Consider the following 19,773-nt stretch of genomic DNA (forward strand, 5'->3'; position numbering starts at 1 on the left):
TTTGTCTTTAAACTCAAAGTTTTCTTTTTCCAATAATTTTAATTCTAAGAGTTCTTTTTTCCCTCCAAAATTTTCTTTAATACTGTCCATGGTGTAAATTATTTTATTGTCTTGTATCTTTTGTCTTATTTTTACTTAAATAGTAAATGTGTGTATTCATGTTATGCTTTTCTGCTTTATTTTGGCCAGTACCCTTTATATTAGAGACTTTCTGTCTTCATATAGCTGTTAATATTTGATTTGGAACTTACAGATAAGATTAGGAAACAAACAAAAAATGAAATGAAAACTGCACCTGTGTAGGTCTTATTAACTTTAAACCTTACTGCACTGTTTCCTTTGGGAACCCCTAAATGTCACTATCTTTACACCTTTTCTTTTGGGCTAGTTGGATTCCCCAAAATGACTTTTCTGATTTACTGCCTGAAGAGGTAAGGCCAAGTGGCCAGCATTTTGAGAGCTGAGTAGTAAAATAGGTGGGTTTATCTCAATAATCAGTATTTAACTTATTTTTCCTTTTCTCAGCATAAAGGTTCTGCACTCACTTATGTTTAGTGCCCAGATTCCCTTTGTTTTATTCTCTCCAGAGGAAAAGCCTTAATCTTCGGTTTGTGTGAGAGAGGAGCGTTACCTGGCTGGGCAGAGTCAGGGAGGAAGACTTTCAACTGTTCAGCCTCTTTCTCTACTTCCAGAACGCCTGGCGCTGCCAATTTCTGGCCAATTTGGCTGTTTTGCAGTATAAATCAGGTGGTTTCTCAGCTTTCCACACTACTGGCTTGGCAAATTTTAGCTTTCCCAATCAGTTTCCACTTGACTGTTAACTTTCTAGTTTCTAGGTTTTATTGCTTTTGCCTCCTCTTTCATTCTTTTTCTTATGGGCTTATACTCCTTACTACCTTTTGTTTACATCTTAGTCAGGTTTGGGTCAGGAGTCAGTGTTAATGGGTACATTCAATATGCCATCTTTCATTAGAAGTTGCCATTTATTTGAGTAAATTTTTTTTTGCTAAATAGTTAATTTCCATTTAGTGATTCCACTCATGATGTTAGTTTCTTGTTTTTATATCTGTGTTTTCAGTCAACACTAGAAACTATGCTGCAAACAAATGATCTGTTTGAAAGGTGTGAATATATCCTGTTAGTATCATCCTTAGTGGTTTTCTAAAATTCCAGTTTTATTTTTAGCCTTTTTTACAGCATATGTTGCAATTAGTTACTTATAATTTTTAAGGAAAAAATTATTCTACCAGAGCAGGAAGTGGAAAACTGCTCAGAAGGGGCAAGACTCATTTTACTTTACTGAAGTGTGTTACCTTACTAGTAGAGGTACTTATTTTGATAGTAATCTGTTCTAGTTAATGTCCTTTCAATTATTTATGTTGATGCTTATTCCCCTTCCACTTTCTCCCTTTCTGTGGTTAAATCAAAGTTGTTAGGAAAAGCCACTATTCCTCCTAGATTTTATAACTTGAATGTAGATCACAATAGAATCTCTTTTAGAGTCAGAAATGAGTTCAAGTTATCACTTATTCTAGACCACTGCCCACAAAAAGAGGTCCCTAAATCATTTCTAAAGGCATTTTACCCATGTTTAGTGACCTCCAGGAATGTGTGCAAACTTTTCATTGGCTTGTTTTAGTATTTGTCAATGGTGTAGGCATCTGACTGGTGTTTCTGGTAGGGTGCAGGTGTGTGTAAAGTAGGTGATAAGTAGGGGATAAGTGCTATTTTTTTTTAGAAATAAGTAAAATAGTGATCATTAAAGGAAGCAAATAGGCTACAAAGAAAATTAACTGAACTTAAATAAGGAGTTGATATGAAATAGAACTAGCTGAAGAAGGTAATAGAAGTCAGGCATGACTGTAGCCTATGTGGAAATAGAGATAGGATCCTCCTGTATTTATTAGCTTTATCATCTGTTTAATATTAATAATTATTTTCTCCAGTATGTTAAAAGATAAAGTTATAAGGATTAGAAGAGAAATATTATTTTTCTTTCTGTTTGATAAATTTGAAAGTTAGAAGTGTATACTCAGAGCTTAAGTTGATTCTGTGTAAGAAGCATTCAACAATCTAAAGTCATGAAGTGCATTGATTGAGCCCCCTGTTCAATGGGACATTTTGTATATTTGTGAATCTTTTGAGAAAGGAAAGATTGAGAGGGAGTGGATGTCGACCATGACACTGAATGGATAAATCTTGAGACAGAAAAAACATTTTGCTAGCAGAAACATTTTTGCTTGCAAAAAACATTTGCAAGATAGCATTATTGGCTATCTTGAAGAATCAGATTGGCAGAATAGTCAGTTGATTATGAAGCAATTGTTAAGTCAGTTTCCCCCATTTAATAAAAAATTGCTTTAAATAGATGAGACTTGTTACTACCTTTTCCCCCATAGGATTTTTCTCTCAATTTGAAATTTATTTTGAAATTGGGTTTAAATTTAGTTTAGTGATTAAAAAATAGAGAATATATAGAATATCAGTTTCTTTTAATTATTTCACAAATGATGTGCCCTTTTACATAGCCTTCAACCTACATAGAGGAAAAAAGCTTTACCCAAGAGGAAATGGTAGATATTGAAGAAACAGTGTTGTTCTTAGTACAGTTTTAGAGTTCAAATGTCTTAAGTATTTCTGGTTATTTGCTTTGTATGATTTACATACAATGAAATAAAAGTGTGCTCTAACTATTTTGGTTTAGTTAACTATATATATAGTTTTGCCATTAAATATTTTAGATATTTATGCCAAAAATCAATGTATTTTGGAGTTAAATGTTAATAATTCATGACTAACTTTACTCCTGTGATTAACCATTTTATACATTTTTTGCAGTTTAAAAACTTTTATAATGGAAAATTTTAAGGAAAAAACCTCCAAATAAAGAGAATAATCATTTTCTTTACATAAGAAAAGAAATTTCAACAATTATGTACTGGTGGCCAGCATGGTTTTGTTATACAAATTTGTTTTTTAATTTAATGTCACTTCAGAATGCTCTGTGATTAACATATTTCAAAATAAAATGATTTAATAAATTTGATTGGATAGATGAAACCTTTATTGAAAAAAATAATCAATTTTATTACATTATAGCATTATTTAGGAAAATTTTTTTGGCCAATTTAAGTTTAAGTTTCTGGAGCAGGGGTGTCAAACTCATTTACCAGGGCCACATTAGCCCCATAGTTGCCTTCAAAGGGCTAAGTGTAATTTTAGGACTGTGTAAATGTAACTACTCCTTAACTAGGGGCAAGGAGCTCAGCGCTGCTGCTGGGTAGAAACAGGTGCCAGGCTGGATAAAACAGGGTGGAGGGCCGGATTTAGCCTGTGGGCCTTGTGTTTGCCACCTGTGTTCTAGAGTGTGTGAAAATAAAATCACATTTTCAGCTCTTTCATCATTTAGTAAAGGCAAAAGTTTTGTACAGATTTAACAAACAAATATGAATTTTTTAAAAATTCAACAGCCACCAAACCTGTAAATAAATATAAGACTTACCTTTACTTTTCTTTTTTCTCTCTGAGACTAGTGTGCTGAGGAATCTAATCTGTTTCTTCTGCACCATTGAAAAGAAAAGGATGTCATATGATTGCGTTTCACTTTGTTTTAACCTTTGTACCCAGTGAACAGGGGATTTTAAAAAAGGACAAAAACTAGGCTTCCTTAGCAAAAGATTGACTAGAAGAATAATGTCTTAAAGTCATCTTTGACTTCTTCAAAGTAATAAGGTGGTTTGCGTAAGCTTTGTGTTTAATGATTCTTAACAAATTTAAATATTAACAGATTTACTTTGTGAGTTAAAGCATATAATTTTGAAAATGCATACTTTGAAGACATACAGCTAAAGTGACTTAAGTGTTAGTCCTAAAGTTATTTTGTGTTTAGAAAGAAACAAGTTGAAAAGATACCACCAAGTTTAGTAGTTCTCTAAGTTTCTACTTTGTTATTTATTCATTTTTATGACACCATCATTGGTGCTTTACTGCCAAGTTATAACAGGAGCAAAGTACTCAAAACATCAAAACATTTGACACATGGCCATTATGTGGCCTTCAGAAAGTCACTTACCTTCCTTGTGCTGTTAACTTCTCCTCTGTAAAATGGAATACTGCACCTCAGTTCCCATCTAAGTACACTGAGATATATCAGGCAGAAACATGGTTATGAGTCATTGTTGGAGGTGAGTAATCATGGAATTCAGAATGAGTTAGTTTTAAAAGATTAGCTCCTCTAGGTTTCAGTATCCTTAATCTATGAAACAAAAAGATTGAAATAGTAATTTTTTCTGCTTGTAAGTTCTGTGAGCCCATATACCCATATATTGTAGCAGCAGCAAATGTAACCTCAAACACTGCAGTAATTGAGGTTCAAAGTAAAGATACCACTTCTTGTCCTACAGTGAGACAAAAATAAATAAAAATTCCAGTTTCATTGTGTTCATTATTCAATAATTATGATATGTTTATAGGAAGATTTCTGAGTTTACCTTATTTTATTAGGTTAAGCTCTGTAAAGATTGAAGGGGCAATATGTGGATCTATATGGCTTAGCTAGTGGTTGTGAAAACTGGGAGTTGGAGTTTACCTGTGAAAAAGGTTAAATAGTACATTAAAATAGTAGATTAGTAGAGATTAAATAGTAGAATCATATTTTGAAACATAAAATAGAAATTTATGTCATTGGGACTAAAATTCATCTTCAAGAAAGTTTTTTATATGTTGATCTTGAAATATTTACATGATAACTAGCATCTTACCTTTTCTACATTTTTTCAGAATTTTTGTCCTATTGATAATTGACCTTGCATAGGGTAATAAGAGGCACATCACTGGTATTTCTTGTAGTTATATAATAAAGATTTTTCTTTAGATTTTTATTTGTAATTTCTTTCTTTCTTTCTTTCTTTCTTTCTTTCTTTCTTTCTTTCTTTCTTTCTTTTCTTTCCTTTCTTTCCTTTCTTTCCTTTCTTTCCTTTCTTTCCTTTCTCTTCTTTCTTTTCTTTTTCTTTCTTTTCTTTCTTTTCTTTCTCCTTAGAGGGAGAGGGAAGGAGAGAGGGAGAGAAATATCAATGTATGGTTGCCTCTCACGTGTACCCTGCTGGGAACTGGCCTGCAACCCAGGCATGTGCCTTGACTGGGAATTGAACTGCAGTCGTCTGGTTTGCAGGCCTGCACTCAATCCACTGAGCCACACCAGCCAGGGCTAATAAAGATTTTTTTGGAGAATTATTATTTTGCTAAAATACAGTTGATAATATGTGGAATACCATTTTAATTAAAGCAGATAATGGGAAATTTAAGCAAAACGTGTTAATCTAAAGCTATGATTTTAAAAAAATCAAATCGTAATATAGGTCTCCCTACTCCCAGTTCAGACCTGTGCTACTTTATATGATTTACATGGTAAATTTCCATACAAGATTTCACCTGATCAAATAATTCTGTGGCTAAAAATGTTTGAAAACTACTATTCTAATATTTAGCTATCTTACTTGTCTTGAGAGTATGATGGCAAAAAATGTAAATACATCCTCATATGTAGAAAGCTTTAATGACTTCCTGTGAAAATTTTTATATTTCCTTACAAGAATGTAAGTAAAATGGAGAGTAAAGAAATAGAAGCATTTGGGGGTTGAGAAGAGAAAGATGTAAAATAAGTCTATGCTGATGGGGTCCACATTATGTACAGGTCACATAGAATTATTTTGTACATCTGTAAGGACTTCTAAATCATGCATTAAGATTGATTGAATTTAAGTACCCTATTTAATTGAGACCAGCACATAAGTAAAATTAATTGATGGGTTTTTTCCTCTCAGTATAGTGAGGAATACTGCATACTTTTGATTTCAGGAAGGAGAAACAAATTCGAAGTGTAGAAGAGGAAATTGAACAGGAAAAACAAGCAGCAGATGGCATTATCAAAAATATGTCTCCTGAAAAACAAGTCAAGTACATAGAAATGAAAACCACAAATGAGAAATTATTACAGGTAATACTAATCAGTACTTTGAGCCAGACATATAACAGTCTTGCTGCCGTGGGCAGCATCAGCATCCCCTGAGAGCTCAGCTAGACTTACTGATCAGCCATTTTAACAAGGTCTCCTGGTGATTCATCTGGACATTCAAATTGAGAAACACTGATCTAGAAAACTTTATCTTTTATGCTGCATGATGACCTAGGTTTTACTATAGAATTTGTTTAGTTCTATGCATCCTTCATTTTTTGAATGTCATGAAGACATATGAAAACACTTGTTTTTTTAATGAACTTTTAATGGCAACATTACACGGCTTCAGATAGCTGAGTCATATGAATATTTTGCTTTCTTTCCTTCTCTTCCTGTCCAGTAAGCAGCAAATCTTTTACCTGCTATGTCCTTGATTTGAACAGCAGTTGCCCCCAATCATGGTATTTAAATAACTAATTTGGGTGCCTGCTGAGGGACCCAAATAATGAAAGAATAAAGATTCTCATTCTTTATTGAGAATCTTCCCAACATTCAATCTTCCCAACATTCAATCCCAGCAACTCAGACTTGGAAGACAGTATTCTTCCCTGACCAGGTGTCCTGAAACCAGTTAATAGAGAATTAGTCCCCGCAAATGCCAATGATGAAAGTAGTTCTAGTTTCCCAGACATTCTTTCATTGACAGTTTAATACAACTTTTATTTTAGATGGAATTTATAACATACATTGAAACAATGAAAAAAGTGTATTACAGAAATACCAAAATATAGCTAAAGCTGCACATGGGTTTTCAGATGAATAAGAATTAGTTTAAGGACGTTATCCCTTAGAGGAGTGAGTCACTTAAATTGCTATAGGTCTTGGCCCTGAAGGAAATTAGGGACATATTAAGTCTTCTTACTACACTAAAGTAAAATGTTAAAATATAAATGGATTAATTTTCAAAAGGAATTAGGCAAAAGATATGAAAACTTGCTTAAAATCAAAATTAAAAATCGTAACTGTAAACAATGACAGCAAATGTGAAGGCTTCTGAAACTGCTGATTATAGTATATAATGATTCAGTGTGAAAAGGTCTGGCTACCTCAGTCAAGTTTATAAAGTATTTTTATACTTTATAATTGAAGTGAATCATTTTTTAGAAATGGCACAATTTTTAGAAATAATGAAGTTGGCAAAATAGAAATGAATGTTATTTTAGTCAAATTGCAAGATACATGTTGAAGATATTTACAAAATGTCACATACATATTTGAAATGTTGAGAAACAGAAGGAAATCTATTCTTAATGTAACTTGTGTGTATATTTTCTTTCTTTCCCCTCCTTTTAGGAATTAGATATACTTCAGCAACAACTAGATTCACTGAACATGAAAAAAGAGAGTCTAGAAACTGTAAGTATAAAATCAAATAAGGGTTCTTATTTTACTCAGCTATAAAAGATAATTCAGCTAAACATATTAATGGAACACATTCAAATACATATTTATTTATCAGTTTACGCTAATATAATAAGTTCTCTCATTCAGTACCATAACTATCCTAATTTAGTAAGAAATTAGATTAAATTATTGAATGCCTACTTTGTACAAAACAAGTCATTTGGTCTGCTGCAGCACATAAAATCTGGCAGTCATTTAAAAACATGAACAAGGGACCAGAAACAAATGAAGAGCAACGGAGATCAGTTCAAGATGTAAAAGCTTGCATTCATTTTCTTATCTGTTTATTTAAAGCAATTTTAATTCACAAACCGTGTCTATAAATTTAAAAATTTGAGTAAGATGAAAGTAAAAATGCCTGATTTCTTTTTGCCTTCTTTTCAGGCAGAACTACTCTTATATTTATTGTGTCCTACGTGGTTTTTTGGTTTCTTGACATATATCATCAGCATTGTCATTGAATCTTCACAACAATCATATAATCCTAACTTGGTTTTACTGTTCTGGAAAACATTAAGTAGGATTCATGCTTAGTACTCCGTTTGCAGCTTTTTTTTTATTGATTTGAGAGAGAGATATATCAGTTTGTTGTTCCATTTATTTATGCATTCATTGATTTCATCTGGTATGTACTCTGACCTGAGATCAAACCCACAACCTTGGTATCAGGATGACGCCCTACCAACCAGCTGAGCTGCTCAGCCCGAGCCATCTGCAGCATTTTTATTCCACTAAGCATTCTTTCTTGACTGTCTATTTACATAGCTCTTATAAAGCTCCTGCATTGTTTTTAAATTATTGCATTATATTACATTGAATAACTGTAAGATAGCGTTGTAATGAATGGGTTGTTTATAGTTTGGGGGGATTATAAGTAATGCTTCAGTGAAAACATAAATTTTATACCAAGTTATATGAGCATGTCTTAAGATAAATTTTTCATAATAGATCGAAATTCCGTACTTCTAAAATGTTGTGAAATTGCCAAATTGCCTTCCAAAAAGGTTGTTGCATTTTCTATTCCTAGACTCAAAATATGAGACTGCCTATTTTCATCTGCTCTCACTGACAGCAGGCATTACCCATCTTTTCCATTTTTGCTGGTTTATTAGGAAAAAATTACTATCATGTTTTTTAAATATATTTTATTGATTATGCCATTACAGTTGTCCCATTCCCCGCCTTCACTCCCCTCTACCCTGCACACCCTTCCCCCACTATTCCCCCCCTTCCATTCATGTCTATGTGTCACTAGTTCTTTAGATTCTACATTTCCCATAGTATTCCTGCCCTCCCCCCTATTTTCTATCTACTGTCTATGCTACTTATTCTCTGTACCTTCTCCCCCCTTCTCCCCTCCCACTCCCCTGTTGCTAACCCTCCATGTGATCTTCATTTCTATGGTTCTGCTCTTGATCTAGCTGTCCTCTTAGTGTGCTTTTGTTTTAGATGTGGTTGTTAATAACTGTGAGTTTGCTGTCCTTTCACGGTTCATTTTTTATCTTCTTTTTCTTAGATAAGTCCCTTTAACATTTCATATAATAAGGGCTTGGTGATGATAAACTCCTTGAATTTGACCTTATCTGAGTAGCGTTTTATCTGCCCTTTCATTTTAAATGAAAGCTTTGCTGGATAGAGCAATTTTGGATGTAGGTCCTTGCCTTTCATGACTTGGAAAACCTCTTTCCAGCCTCTTCTTGCCTGTAAGGTCTCTTTTGAGAAATCAGCTGACAGTCTGATGGGAACTCCTTTGTAGGTGACTGTCCCCTTATCTCTTGCTGCTTCTAGAATTCTCTCCTTCATTTTAATCTTGGCTAATGTAATTCCCATGTGCCTTGGTGTGTTCCTCCTTGGGTCCATGTTCTTTGGGACTCTCTGAGCTTCCCAGATTTCCTGGAAGTCTATTTCCTTTGCCAGACTGGGAAAGTTCTCCTTTATTATTTGTTCAAATAAGTTTTCCACTCATGGCTGTTCCTCTTCCCCTTCTGGTGCCCCTATAATTCAGATGTTGGAACATTTGAAGATGTCCTGGAGGTTCCTAAGCCTCTCCTCATTTTTTTGAATTCTTGTTTTTTTCTTCTTTTCTGTTTGGTTGTTTCTTTTTCCTTCTGGTCCACTCCCTTGATTTGAGTCCCAGTTTCCTTCCCATCACTATTGGTTCCCTGTGCATTTCCCTTCATTTTAATCAGTTTAGCTTTCATATATTCCTCTAATTTGTGGCTAAAATCAACCAACTCTGTGAGCATCCAGATCACCAGTATTTTGAACTGTGCTTCTGAAAGGTCAGCTATTTGTTGGTCGCTTAGAATTATAGGCTCTGGGGCTTTGAGCTGTTCTTGAGTCATAATGTTTAGTCTGTTCGCACCTGTTATGTATGAGGGGTGGAGTCTTAGGTGTTCACCAGGGCGGGGGGACCCAGTTGCTGGGTTGTGATGGCTGTATGTAGGGGCAGGGTCAGAGAGGGAAAAAAATGGCACTTTGCTCCTCTCTGCTATCTCTCAGATTTCTGTCCCCTCTGCAGCTTCCCACAAGCAAATTAGGCCCCTCTGGTGCTGGTTCTCGGGTGTGTGGGCCCGTGTACTCTCCAGGGCCCTGTGGGTCTCTCCAGTGAACTCTCTGTGAGCCTGGGAGCCTCTCCCAGCACCTCGACCCCAAGAAAGTCTTTCCAATTGATGCTTTCACACTCTAATTCCCGTCACTGGGGCCCTAGTCTGACAGGGCTGTCTCACTGTTCACTCCTTTGCTTGGTTTATCTGCATGCGAATGTGTGACCACAGTCAGCCAGGCACCCTGCGCCATCACTGGGTCTGCCTGTGGCCACCCCACTTCTGGGATCCACCAATTGCCTCCACCTCTGCTCCTGGGTCAGTGGGACCAAACGATCTTTTCAGACCCCGCTCCACCGCTGACTCCACCTCTCTTACTGGTTTGGCTGAGTGGTTCGTTATTGTCGGACTTTCGTACAGTTCAATTTTCTGTGTTTTGGCTGCGTTTTTGTTTGTAAAACTTCGTTGTCTTTAAATTTAGTTGTGGGAGGGTGTACAGTATTTCCATCTATGCCTCCATCTTGGCCGAAGTCTATCATGTTTTAATTTTAATTTATTTATGCATGAAGTTGAATTATCTCTTTATACATTTGTTGTTCAATGTATTTCTTTCTCTGTGAAGGACATTGTCATGTCCTTTGTACTTCACTATACTCTCTGCATCTCAAACTTTGCCTGCCTTTTCCTGATTTCTTATGGCATCTGTGATGATAAAATTAGTAACAATTGTAGATTGACATGATTGTTGTCACCTAGCTTGCAAAAGAAATGAATATGAGTATTTTGTACTCATTATTTTGGAAATTTTCTGTTAAAAATAGTTTGCTTAAAAGTATTAAGATTTTTTTGGCATGGTCCGGCCGTAGCAGGGTCCAGGGATTCCTGAAAGGTGGGTAAGGCGTCAGCTATGGGTAACAGATTACTACACGTCTCAAAGGACAGTGAAGCTCTGTTCCGTTTATTGCAAGTACAAGCAGGTTTTTATATTTTTATTTTTGGTAGTGATTAACATTTACAGGTGCATAGCATGATCAGTTAAGCAGAAAAAATCAATACAAAGGTAACCAGGAAAAGTGTGTAAGTTCCCATAGATTCAGTTATGTTAAACAAAGATTGTTTTGACTAGGAGAACCATTAATCAGACAATTTGAAATAGCTCTATGTACAGAGTTTGAATGTCTTATTGTTTATTAAAATTCTCAGAGTTTGTCATGGGGCAAAAGGTACGCAAGACCGAGCAGAGGTTAGGAAATGCATTATAAGCCTTTGTGATGTCTAACTTAGCTATCTATCTTTTTGCCTAAAATGTTTCTTTATGCACTATGGACTCTAACTCCTTGGTAATCGTTTCTATGTGCTTAGTTTGTAGTAGCTAACCAGCTTCTCCTGTTTCTTTGCCTGTCTAATTCTAATTGATACATATTCTTATTCAAGGTGAAGGAGGGGCTGTTACTCCAAAAACTTTTAGACATTCAGGGGTTATTTCATTAGAGAGGATTTTTCCATTCTTTCAGGCAGTTCCTTGGGGGATATTAATGTTTTCTCCTGAACTGTTCCTTCCTCTTGGGTGATTTTCACAGGAATAAGTAAGTACAGTACAATGCCTATACTCAGTAGCAAGAGTAAAATAATTAAAATAAAACAGCCAATTGTTATCCCATTTTGGATGCCACGTTCTCTTCCCGGGAGATGAATTCCTTGAACTTGAGTCCTCCATGCCCAGACCTTGTCAGACAACATGGTTGGAAGAGGACATGGCATTTTTTTTTGTATCAGATTGCTCTGTGTAGGTACACACAAATTTTATTTTCTTGGATCTCTATAGTGATAGAAATATGCTTCAAGGAATAAGGACAGCATTTAATATTAATACAGCTAGCTTGCAGAATGTCTTACTATTTTTTAGGGCATTTAGGAGAGAGACATGTCTTATTTCTCCTGGCAAATTTAGTTTCCATGAAAAGTTGTATTAAACCTTAGATTTAGTGTTTGTATTCATGCCCCTCTTTTTTTGGTGTCAGTACTATATGCCCAAAATAACATGAATTTTTACAGCATTCTCAAATCAAAATGTAAGTCACTAATTCTAGTTAAGTTTTGCTGGATTGCTTATATTTTTAACATGTTCTTCAAGAACATGTTATACCAAATATCAATCAACTAGTATTTGAATATCTACTGTGGCTCACTAATACTGTGCTAAGTATTACTAATTAATTCTGTTTACAGAGGTGTTAAAAATCAGGTGAAGGATCAACGTTAGCTTGAGTCTTCAGGAACAGTTTTATGGAGATGCAACTTGAACAAATCTATAGGATGGTTAAGCAAAATGAAGGGGAAGATGCTATGAAAAGGGATACCTCAAAATATTTGCAATTCTCTTATCTGTATTTTATTGTTATGCCTTTCACCTGAAGTTAATCCATTACTGATATATATAACCCCTTGCCTATGAACTTTTAAACATTAACTTTTTCCAGTTTATTTTATTTTAATTGTTCAAGTATAGTTTTCTGCCTTTTACTTCCATCCCAGCCCACCCCCAAGCCCTCCCCACTTCCCTGCCATTTCCATGCCCCTCCCCCCTTTGTTTTTGTCCATGTATCCTTTATACTAGTTCCTGCAAACCCCTCCCCTTTTCCCCTAAAATTCCCTCCCCTCTCCCTCTGGTCCCTGTCAGCCTGTTTTCTATCCTTTTTTTAAAGATGCCTTTTCTGTTGCGTTCAAAAAGGGAGGTCCTTTCTCTTGAAAATTTGACCTTGTTCATGATGTGAGGCCTGCGTTCAGGTATCATCATTAACTTTTATTTTGGTTAACTTAGAAAAATTATTTATACTGTAGATTCTCCAGTTTCCTCATCTGTAAAACAGAGATAGTACTTACTATCTTATAGAGTTGTTTTGAGTATTAGAGATAGTATGTAAAGTATATGAAGTACAGTTATTTATTAATAGCTTCAAATGTTACTTTTTTCATTATCATCATCATTACCATCACTGCCACCACCACCGTCACCACCACCATCAACAACAACAATATCCCTAGCTATTTTGGTTATCTAATAAACCGTATCCGTTTTCTCTTTGTGCCGTAGAACAGTGCTAAATAGACCATAACTATTCTGTTTGTGTGTATTAGTTTCCCGGTGCTACTGGGTAGCTTTAAACAACAAATTGTTTCAGAAGTTCTGGAGGCTGTAAATATTAGGTTGGCCAAAAAGTCCATTTGTTTTTTTTTCCATAAGATAAAAGATATTTTTTATTTTCTCCAATAACTTACTGATTTGGATATTTTGAGTATGTTGGCTATCTCCCATGTGATATAATGTTGATTATTCACAATTAATGTCTAAATTTAATCGCTATCAACTTTGTCTTGCCTACCTGCCTGTGGAAGATCATTCACCAAGAAATCTCCAGCAAGAAACTTCTCAAACCACTTTTGACACATTGGACCAGTTGCAGCATCTTCTCCACACACTGCACAAATCTTTTTTGTGTTTCAGTTGTGTTCTATCTTTTGGAAATAGTAATGAATAATATGCCAAAATGTTGCTTGTTTTCTTTCACCATTAGTATTAAAATGGCTACAAAAAGTTTACCAATTTAGATAAGTTTTTTAAATGCATGTTGATATGACAGCTGTCACAGTATATTCTAACAAAATTGTTTCAAATGAAGTTAAAGACAACTAAGTGCTACTAAAACCATCTTACAGAAAAAAACAAATGAACTTTTTGACCAACTGAATATAATCTCAAGATGTCAGCAGAGCCATGCTCCCTCTGATACTCTGGATAGAACCCTCCCTGCTGTCTTCTGGTGGTGGCCCTCAGACCATGGCATTCTCCCTGACTCACAGCTGCGTCACTTCAGTCTGTGCCTGTGTCATCACATAGCATTCTCCTTATGTGACTCTGTCTTTATCTTGTAAGGACACATAAATCTCATTCTGGATTAAGATCCATCCTAATAACTCATCTTAATTTGACTAAATCTTCAAAAACTCCATTTCCAAATTAGGTCACATTTACAGGTACTGGAGATTAGGATTTCAGTGTATCTTTTCGGGGGATACAGTTCAGTAATCATATTGTGGGGAAGTATATATATGACCTATTCAGTGGAAAATATCTTTCCTCTAGAGCAGTTATTTTCAAATAGTGTGTTGCAGGAATTTTTAAAACATGTAATACCTGACTATTTACAAAGGAAACTGACCTCTTTTCCCTTGCATTGTTAAATTAAAAAGTGGCAACAGCCAACACAATAGCTATCTGGTGTGAATGAATCAAAATGTTACCAATTTTATCTAGTTGGCAAAAAATATATTTTTGATGTGCTGCATAATTTTAATAATTAGTTTATGTCTGCCATGAGATGAAAAAGTTGAAAATTGCTTCTCTAGAGATCAGTTCTCTATTCTTTGAATTGGATATTGTGGTTAAAGTTGCACATACATTGTGACATTTTCTTTATTATCTTCCCATTGGTCAAGATATCTTTATCTCTGTTCAAGTCCTATATTTAGAAAATAAAATAAGTCTACCCTCTTCTTGTGAATCTCAGACTGAAAATATACAGGGATTTTTTTTCTTCCAGTTTAGAAATAGGTTTTGTAGCATTATTGAGTACTCTAGGTACTTCGAATCTCTACTTAAAGATGCCCATGGTTTAAATGTGTCCTTATTCTTATAAAAGGAAACCTGTTTGAAATGGTTTTTAATAAAATAATAATTTTTCTTTCTTTGTTCCCTTCAGGAAATAGCGCACTCCCAGGTAAAACAGGAGGCTGTATTGCTGCATGAAAAACTTGATGAGTTAGAGTCCCATCGAGATCAAATGATTGCTGAAGACAAAAGCATGGGATCGCCAATGGAAGAGAGAGAGAGATTACTTAAGCAGGTAGGAAAAACATACATAGTTATTTTAATATGTCAGAATTTGATAAATGTGTTAATGTATTTTATTTAAGTCATATAGATTTAAGAGAAAGCCAGTAAGTTTATTGGCTTAAAAACAAAGTGATCTTCACTGAATTAATGTGAATTACTTGACCAAGAAAATCTAGTAAAAGACATTCCTCATATAAACTGTTTTTTGACTTATATTCTAGTTTTATATGATGTTCATGCATTTTTGGCTATTTTTTCATATTTGGGATTTTTATAAGGAAAATTTAAAACTCTTCTTTATTAATTAGCAAATAATTAGATAATCTTACTGAAGATCTGCTCCATTATTTGTTTTAGGCTTCCTATTTAGGAAATGAAGCACCTCACCACTACTGACTTTTTATGGTTATTACTATCGGCGCCTCCGTGAAGTGAATGGAATTAAAATCTTCTATTAAATCACAATGTCATTAGGTTATGTCACATGTATTCAGTAGCTTTCTTACTACACCAAGGCTGGCTTTAATTTAGTACTAACTTATAATTAGCCTATTATTTATCCTGAGATACCCTAACTATAGGAGAACTGCATATGTATTTGGGAATAGCTCCAGTTAGGAGCCTACAAATGGGACTCCTTTGTGACCTTAGATCAAACCCGAAGGGTTTGGAAGACCCTAGGAATCAACCCAGCAGCTATTTATGTGTTAGAATCATTCTAGAAATGTATTAAAATGTAGAATCTGAAGTTCCTTGGAAAGAGATCATTGGAGGCAGGAGAGGAGTGATCTTGGAATAGGATTGCCAGATAAAATACAATAACTTTTAATTTCAGATAAGCAAAGAATAATCAAAAAGAAACAAATGTTTTTCATATTGCCATATATATATATATATATAGTAAAATTTTCATATTGCCATATATATATATATATATAGTAAAATTTATTGTTTATCTGAAATTCAAATGTAGTGGGATTGCTACATCTGTCAAGGCTACCTTTGTGCTGGGGTTTGTATCCTAGATGTTCATGCAAATTGATACAGTCCTGAAGATGTGTTAACCTCATGGTACCATGTGGATTAATACAAAAATATGTCACCACCCTTCTTTTGAGGAAGAAATAAAACTTCATGAATAGTTCCTTAATGATACCCCTTTTAAATTCGAAGGTTGAATTTTAAGAAGTTTCAAGAAAGAGACAAGATTTAACATTTTAGTGCAACATACCTTAGCAGGAAATTCTCTGTAAGATAGCCTAACAGTGAGTAATTCCTTAAAAACTATGGGTATTTTCTTTTGGTGCCTTTTTAGGTAAAAGAAGATAATCAGGAAATAGCTAGCATGGAAAGACAGTAAGTACATTTATACTAGGACATTTGAATCCCTTTCTCATTTTTTAAATTATATTCTAAATGAACAAGAGGTGTATATTGTTACAGTAACTTTTTGTGGTTCATATGGATAATATTAATGCAACTTTCAAGCTTATTTTCAGCTTTAACTATATTTCATATTATTCACATATTTAAATCTTACAATTCAGAGGTTTATAGTATATTCACAGAATTATGTTAGCATCATTTCAATTTTAGAACAGTTCAGTCACCCCAGTTTTATACCACACCCCTAATCCACACCCGTCTCATCCCCCGATCCGAGTCCTGGAGAACTACCTTTATTTTATGTTTCTGGAGATTGGCCTGTTCTGGACATGTTATATTAATGGAGTCGTATGTGTGTGGTCCTATGGCTGGATTCTTTCACTTAGCTTAATGTTTTCAAGGTTCATCTGTGTTGTGCCATATATCACTACTTCATTTCTTTTTATTGCCAAATATTCCATTATGTGGATATACCATATTTATTGTTTTGTTCATTCATTGATGGACATTTAGATTTTTCTCCATTTTTGGCTACTAGCATGCTGATGTGAAATTCGTGTACCAGTTTTTGTGTGGACCTATGTTTTCACTTCTTTTGGGTATAAACCTAGGTTTAGAATTGATGGCTCATATAATAACTCTATATTTAATTTTCTGAGGAACTGTCAGGCTATTTTCCATTACAGCTGTACCATTTTACATTTCTGCCAGCAGTGTGTGAGGGTTCCAGTTTCCCCATGCCCTCATCAACACTTGTTTATCTCCCTTTTGATTATAGTCATCCTAGTGGGTGTGAAGTAGTACCTCATTATGGTTTTGATTTGCATTTCCCTGATGATTAATAATGTTGAGCTTCTTTTCCTTAACACATTGGCCATATGTATATCTTGTTTAGAGAACTGTCCTTTTGGATCCTTTGCCCATTTTTTAATTGGGTTATTTACTTTTGTTACTGAAGTTTAATGGTTCTTCACTTATTCCAGACACAAAACTTTTAATAGATAAATCATTTGCAAAATTTTTGTCCCTACCTGTAGATTTATCTTTTTACTTTCTTGATGTGCCCTTTGAGAAGCATAAAAGTTTTAAATTTTGATGGTATCTATTGTTTTTAAAGATTCTATTTATTTATTTTTGAGAGGGAGGGGAAAGGAGGGAGAAAGAGAGGGAGAGAAATAGCAGCCTGTGGTTGCCTCTCATGTGCCCCCTACTGGGGACCTGGCCTGCAGCCCAGGCATGTGCCCTGACTGGGAATCCATCCAGTAACCCTTTGGTTTGCAGGCCTGTGCTTAATCCACTGAGCTACACCAGCCAGGCTGATGACGTCTCTTATTTATTTATTTACTTACTTACTTACTTTACCTACTTTACTTACTTACTTACTTACTTGGTTGGTTGGTTGGTTGTGCTTTTGGTGCCATTTCTAAGAAACCAGTGCCTAATCCAAAGTCACAGAGATTCATGCTTATGTTTTATTCTGAGTTTTATAATTTCTTACATTTAGATGTATGATTCATTTTGAGTTAACTTTTGTATATGGTGTAAGGTAGGAGTCCAGTTTTATTCTTTTGTTGTGCATATCCAGTTGTCCAGGCACCATTTGTTGAAATATTCTTTTAACAAATATTATTATTCCTTCCCCATGTAATTGTCTTCCACCTTTGTCAAAAATAAAATATAAAACTCTGACAGGTGGGCCAGGTGGGTCAGTTGGTTGGAGTGTCGTTTCATACACCAAAAGGTTGTAGATTCTATTCCCAGTCAGGGCACATACCTAGATGATAGGTTTGATCCTCAGTTGGTGCCCATCTGGGAGCAAACTGATGGGTGTTTCCCTCTCATACCAATGTTTCTCTCTCTCCCTTCCTCTCTAAAATCAGTTTTAAAAAATCCTTGGGTGAGAATTAGAGAAAATTCAAAATTCTACATATAAGACCTTACATGTAGATACAGGGTCTTATTTCTGGACTCACAATTCTCCTTCATTTATACGTATATATGTGTGTATATATACATCTGTCCTTATTCCAGTACCACACTGTTATGATTACTATAGTTTCATAATAAGCACAACTACTTTTTGCTAGAATTTTAACCCATATAATCTTCTGTTCGTGGTAAATTTTATTTTCCAATTTTTGAGACTAATTTACCAACTTAGTTCAGTTTAAACAAATCTATAAAAAGAAAGTTACTAAATATTTTTTACTTCCTTAATGTTTTAAGGCAAGCCAAAAAAAAGATGAGGGAAGAGTCTACCCTTGAAGTTAGACAACCTAACATTCTCAAAATATACTTGCAGTTCAAATGTGAATCATGAAAAAAAGATCTAGAAAAAAATTTCTAAATTTGTAGTAACAGAATAGGACATACTATTTCTAAATATTATTTATGCAGCTTAGAAAATATTGAAGATTTTTTAATGTAATCATTGAATATTTTCATTGAATATCTATATTATCTGTCATAAATGTATTAAATAACATTTTCAACAGGTTAACAGATTTAAAAGAAAAAATAAATCAATTTAATGAAGAAATTAGACAACTTGATATGGACTTAGAAGAACACCAAGGTAATTTTTCTGGTATTTTTATAAAGAATATTAACAGTTACATAGCAGTATTGATACAGTGTTACTTCGAGCATCAGTGACTGTTTACCTGGGATTTATTATTTAATTATTTATGACATTGCTAACATTAACTACTAAAATACTAAACTATAATATTAAATATTACAATTAATATTAAATTATTTAAACTAATTAAAAACTTGGAATAACTTTTAAATGATTATATAATGATGTGATGTATTTTCTTTTTAAAAAATGAAGTAAAATGATTTCAGATTGTCAGAGATTTCTAAGTTATACTTTCTCAATATAGTCAATTATTAATTAACCTGGTTAACTGGTAGAGCTGGCAGGGGGGTGAGGATCAAGTCACAAATAATCCAGAAAGAAATAATTTTCTAGGGAACCCAGTCAGGAGGTAGCAAGTACTGACTTTTCTGAAAATCTTCCAACTTTTTCTAGCAGTGCGGTTTGAAGAGCCAAGGCAGGAACCAGAACACTTGGGGAAGCTCAGGTTCAAACAAGTAGAAATGCTGTGGTGGGAGGTTAGGATCTACAGTGTAAGTATAGTCAGGGGAAGAAGTGGGGTGTTATAGTTTCTTAACCAGCTTCTCTCTAGTGAAGGAGAGAAAGTTGGGTTTCTCGTGGCACTTTAATCATAGAGTAATTGCAAGCCAGTTAGTATGCTCTTGGATTATCAAGAATTGACTGTATTTTTATGAGTTAGGTGTTGTGTCATAAACAGTGTGCATGTATATGTATATCTATTACGGCTAAAGAAACATTCCTAGCAGGGAAAAAGAGTATTCCATTTCAAAAAATTTTACTTCAATTTTAAATGCAGTATATTATTTATGTTTTCTTTATTTGTGAACAGTAGAACTAGCTACTACTAATTGATTACTTACCTGGTATTTGCAAAATCCTTTGAAGCCTTGTAACCCCCTTCATA

At 34.4% G+C, this 19,773-nt stretch overlaps 1 protein-coding gene across 3 annotated transcripts in view; it reads left to right on the top strand.

Annotated features, from left to right (window-relative positions):
- The window catches only part of IFT74 (intraflagellar transport 74), a 104,756-nt gene that overhangs the window by 39,140 nt on the left and 45,843 nt on the right, over positions 1–19,773 (top strand). For all 3 annotated transcript variants that reach the window (XM_037060619.1, XM_037060618.1, XM_037060620.1), the window contains 5 exons: positions 5,857–5,995; positions 7,310–7,372; positions 14,727–14,870; positions 16,176–16,216; positions 18,742–18,821. In XM_037060619.1, coding sequence (XP_036916514.1) covers positions 5,857–5,995; positions 7,310–7,372; positions 14,727–14,870; positions 16,176–16,216; positions 18,742–18,821 — 467 coding nt within the window. The remainder of the gene's footprint in view (positions 1–5,856; positions 5,996–7,309; positions 7,373–14,726; positions 14,871–16,175; positions 16,217–18,741; positions 18,822–19,773) is intronic.

Source organism: Sturnira hondurensis, unplaced genomic scaffold (genome assembly GCF_014824575.4).
Source record: "Sturnira hondurensis isolate 20B ecotype Veracruz unplaced genomic scaffold, ASM1482457v3 Scaffold0012012, whole genome shotgun sequence".
Classification (NCBI taxonomy): domain Eukaryota; kingdom Metazoa; phylum Chordata; class Mammalia; order Chiroptera; family Phyllostomidae; genus Sturnira; species Sturnira hondurensis.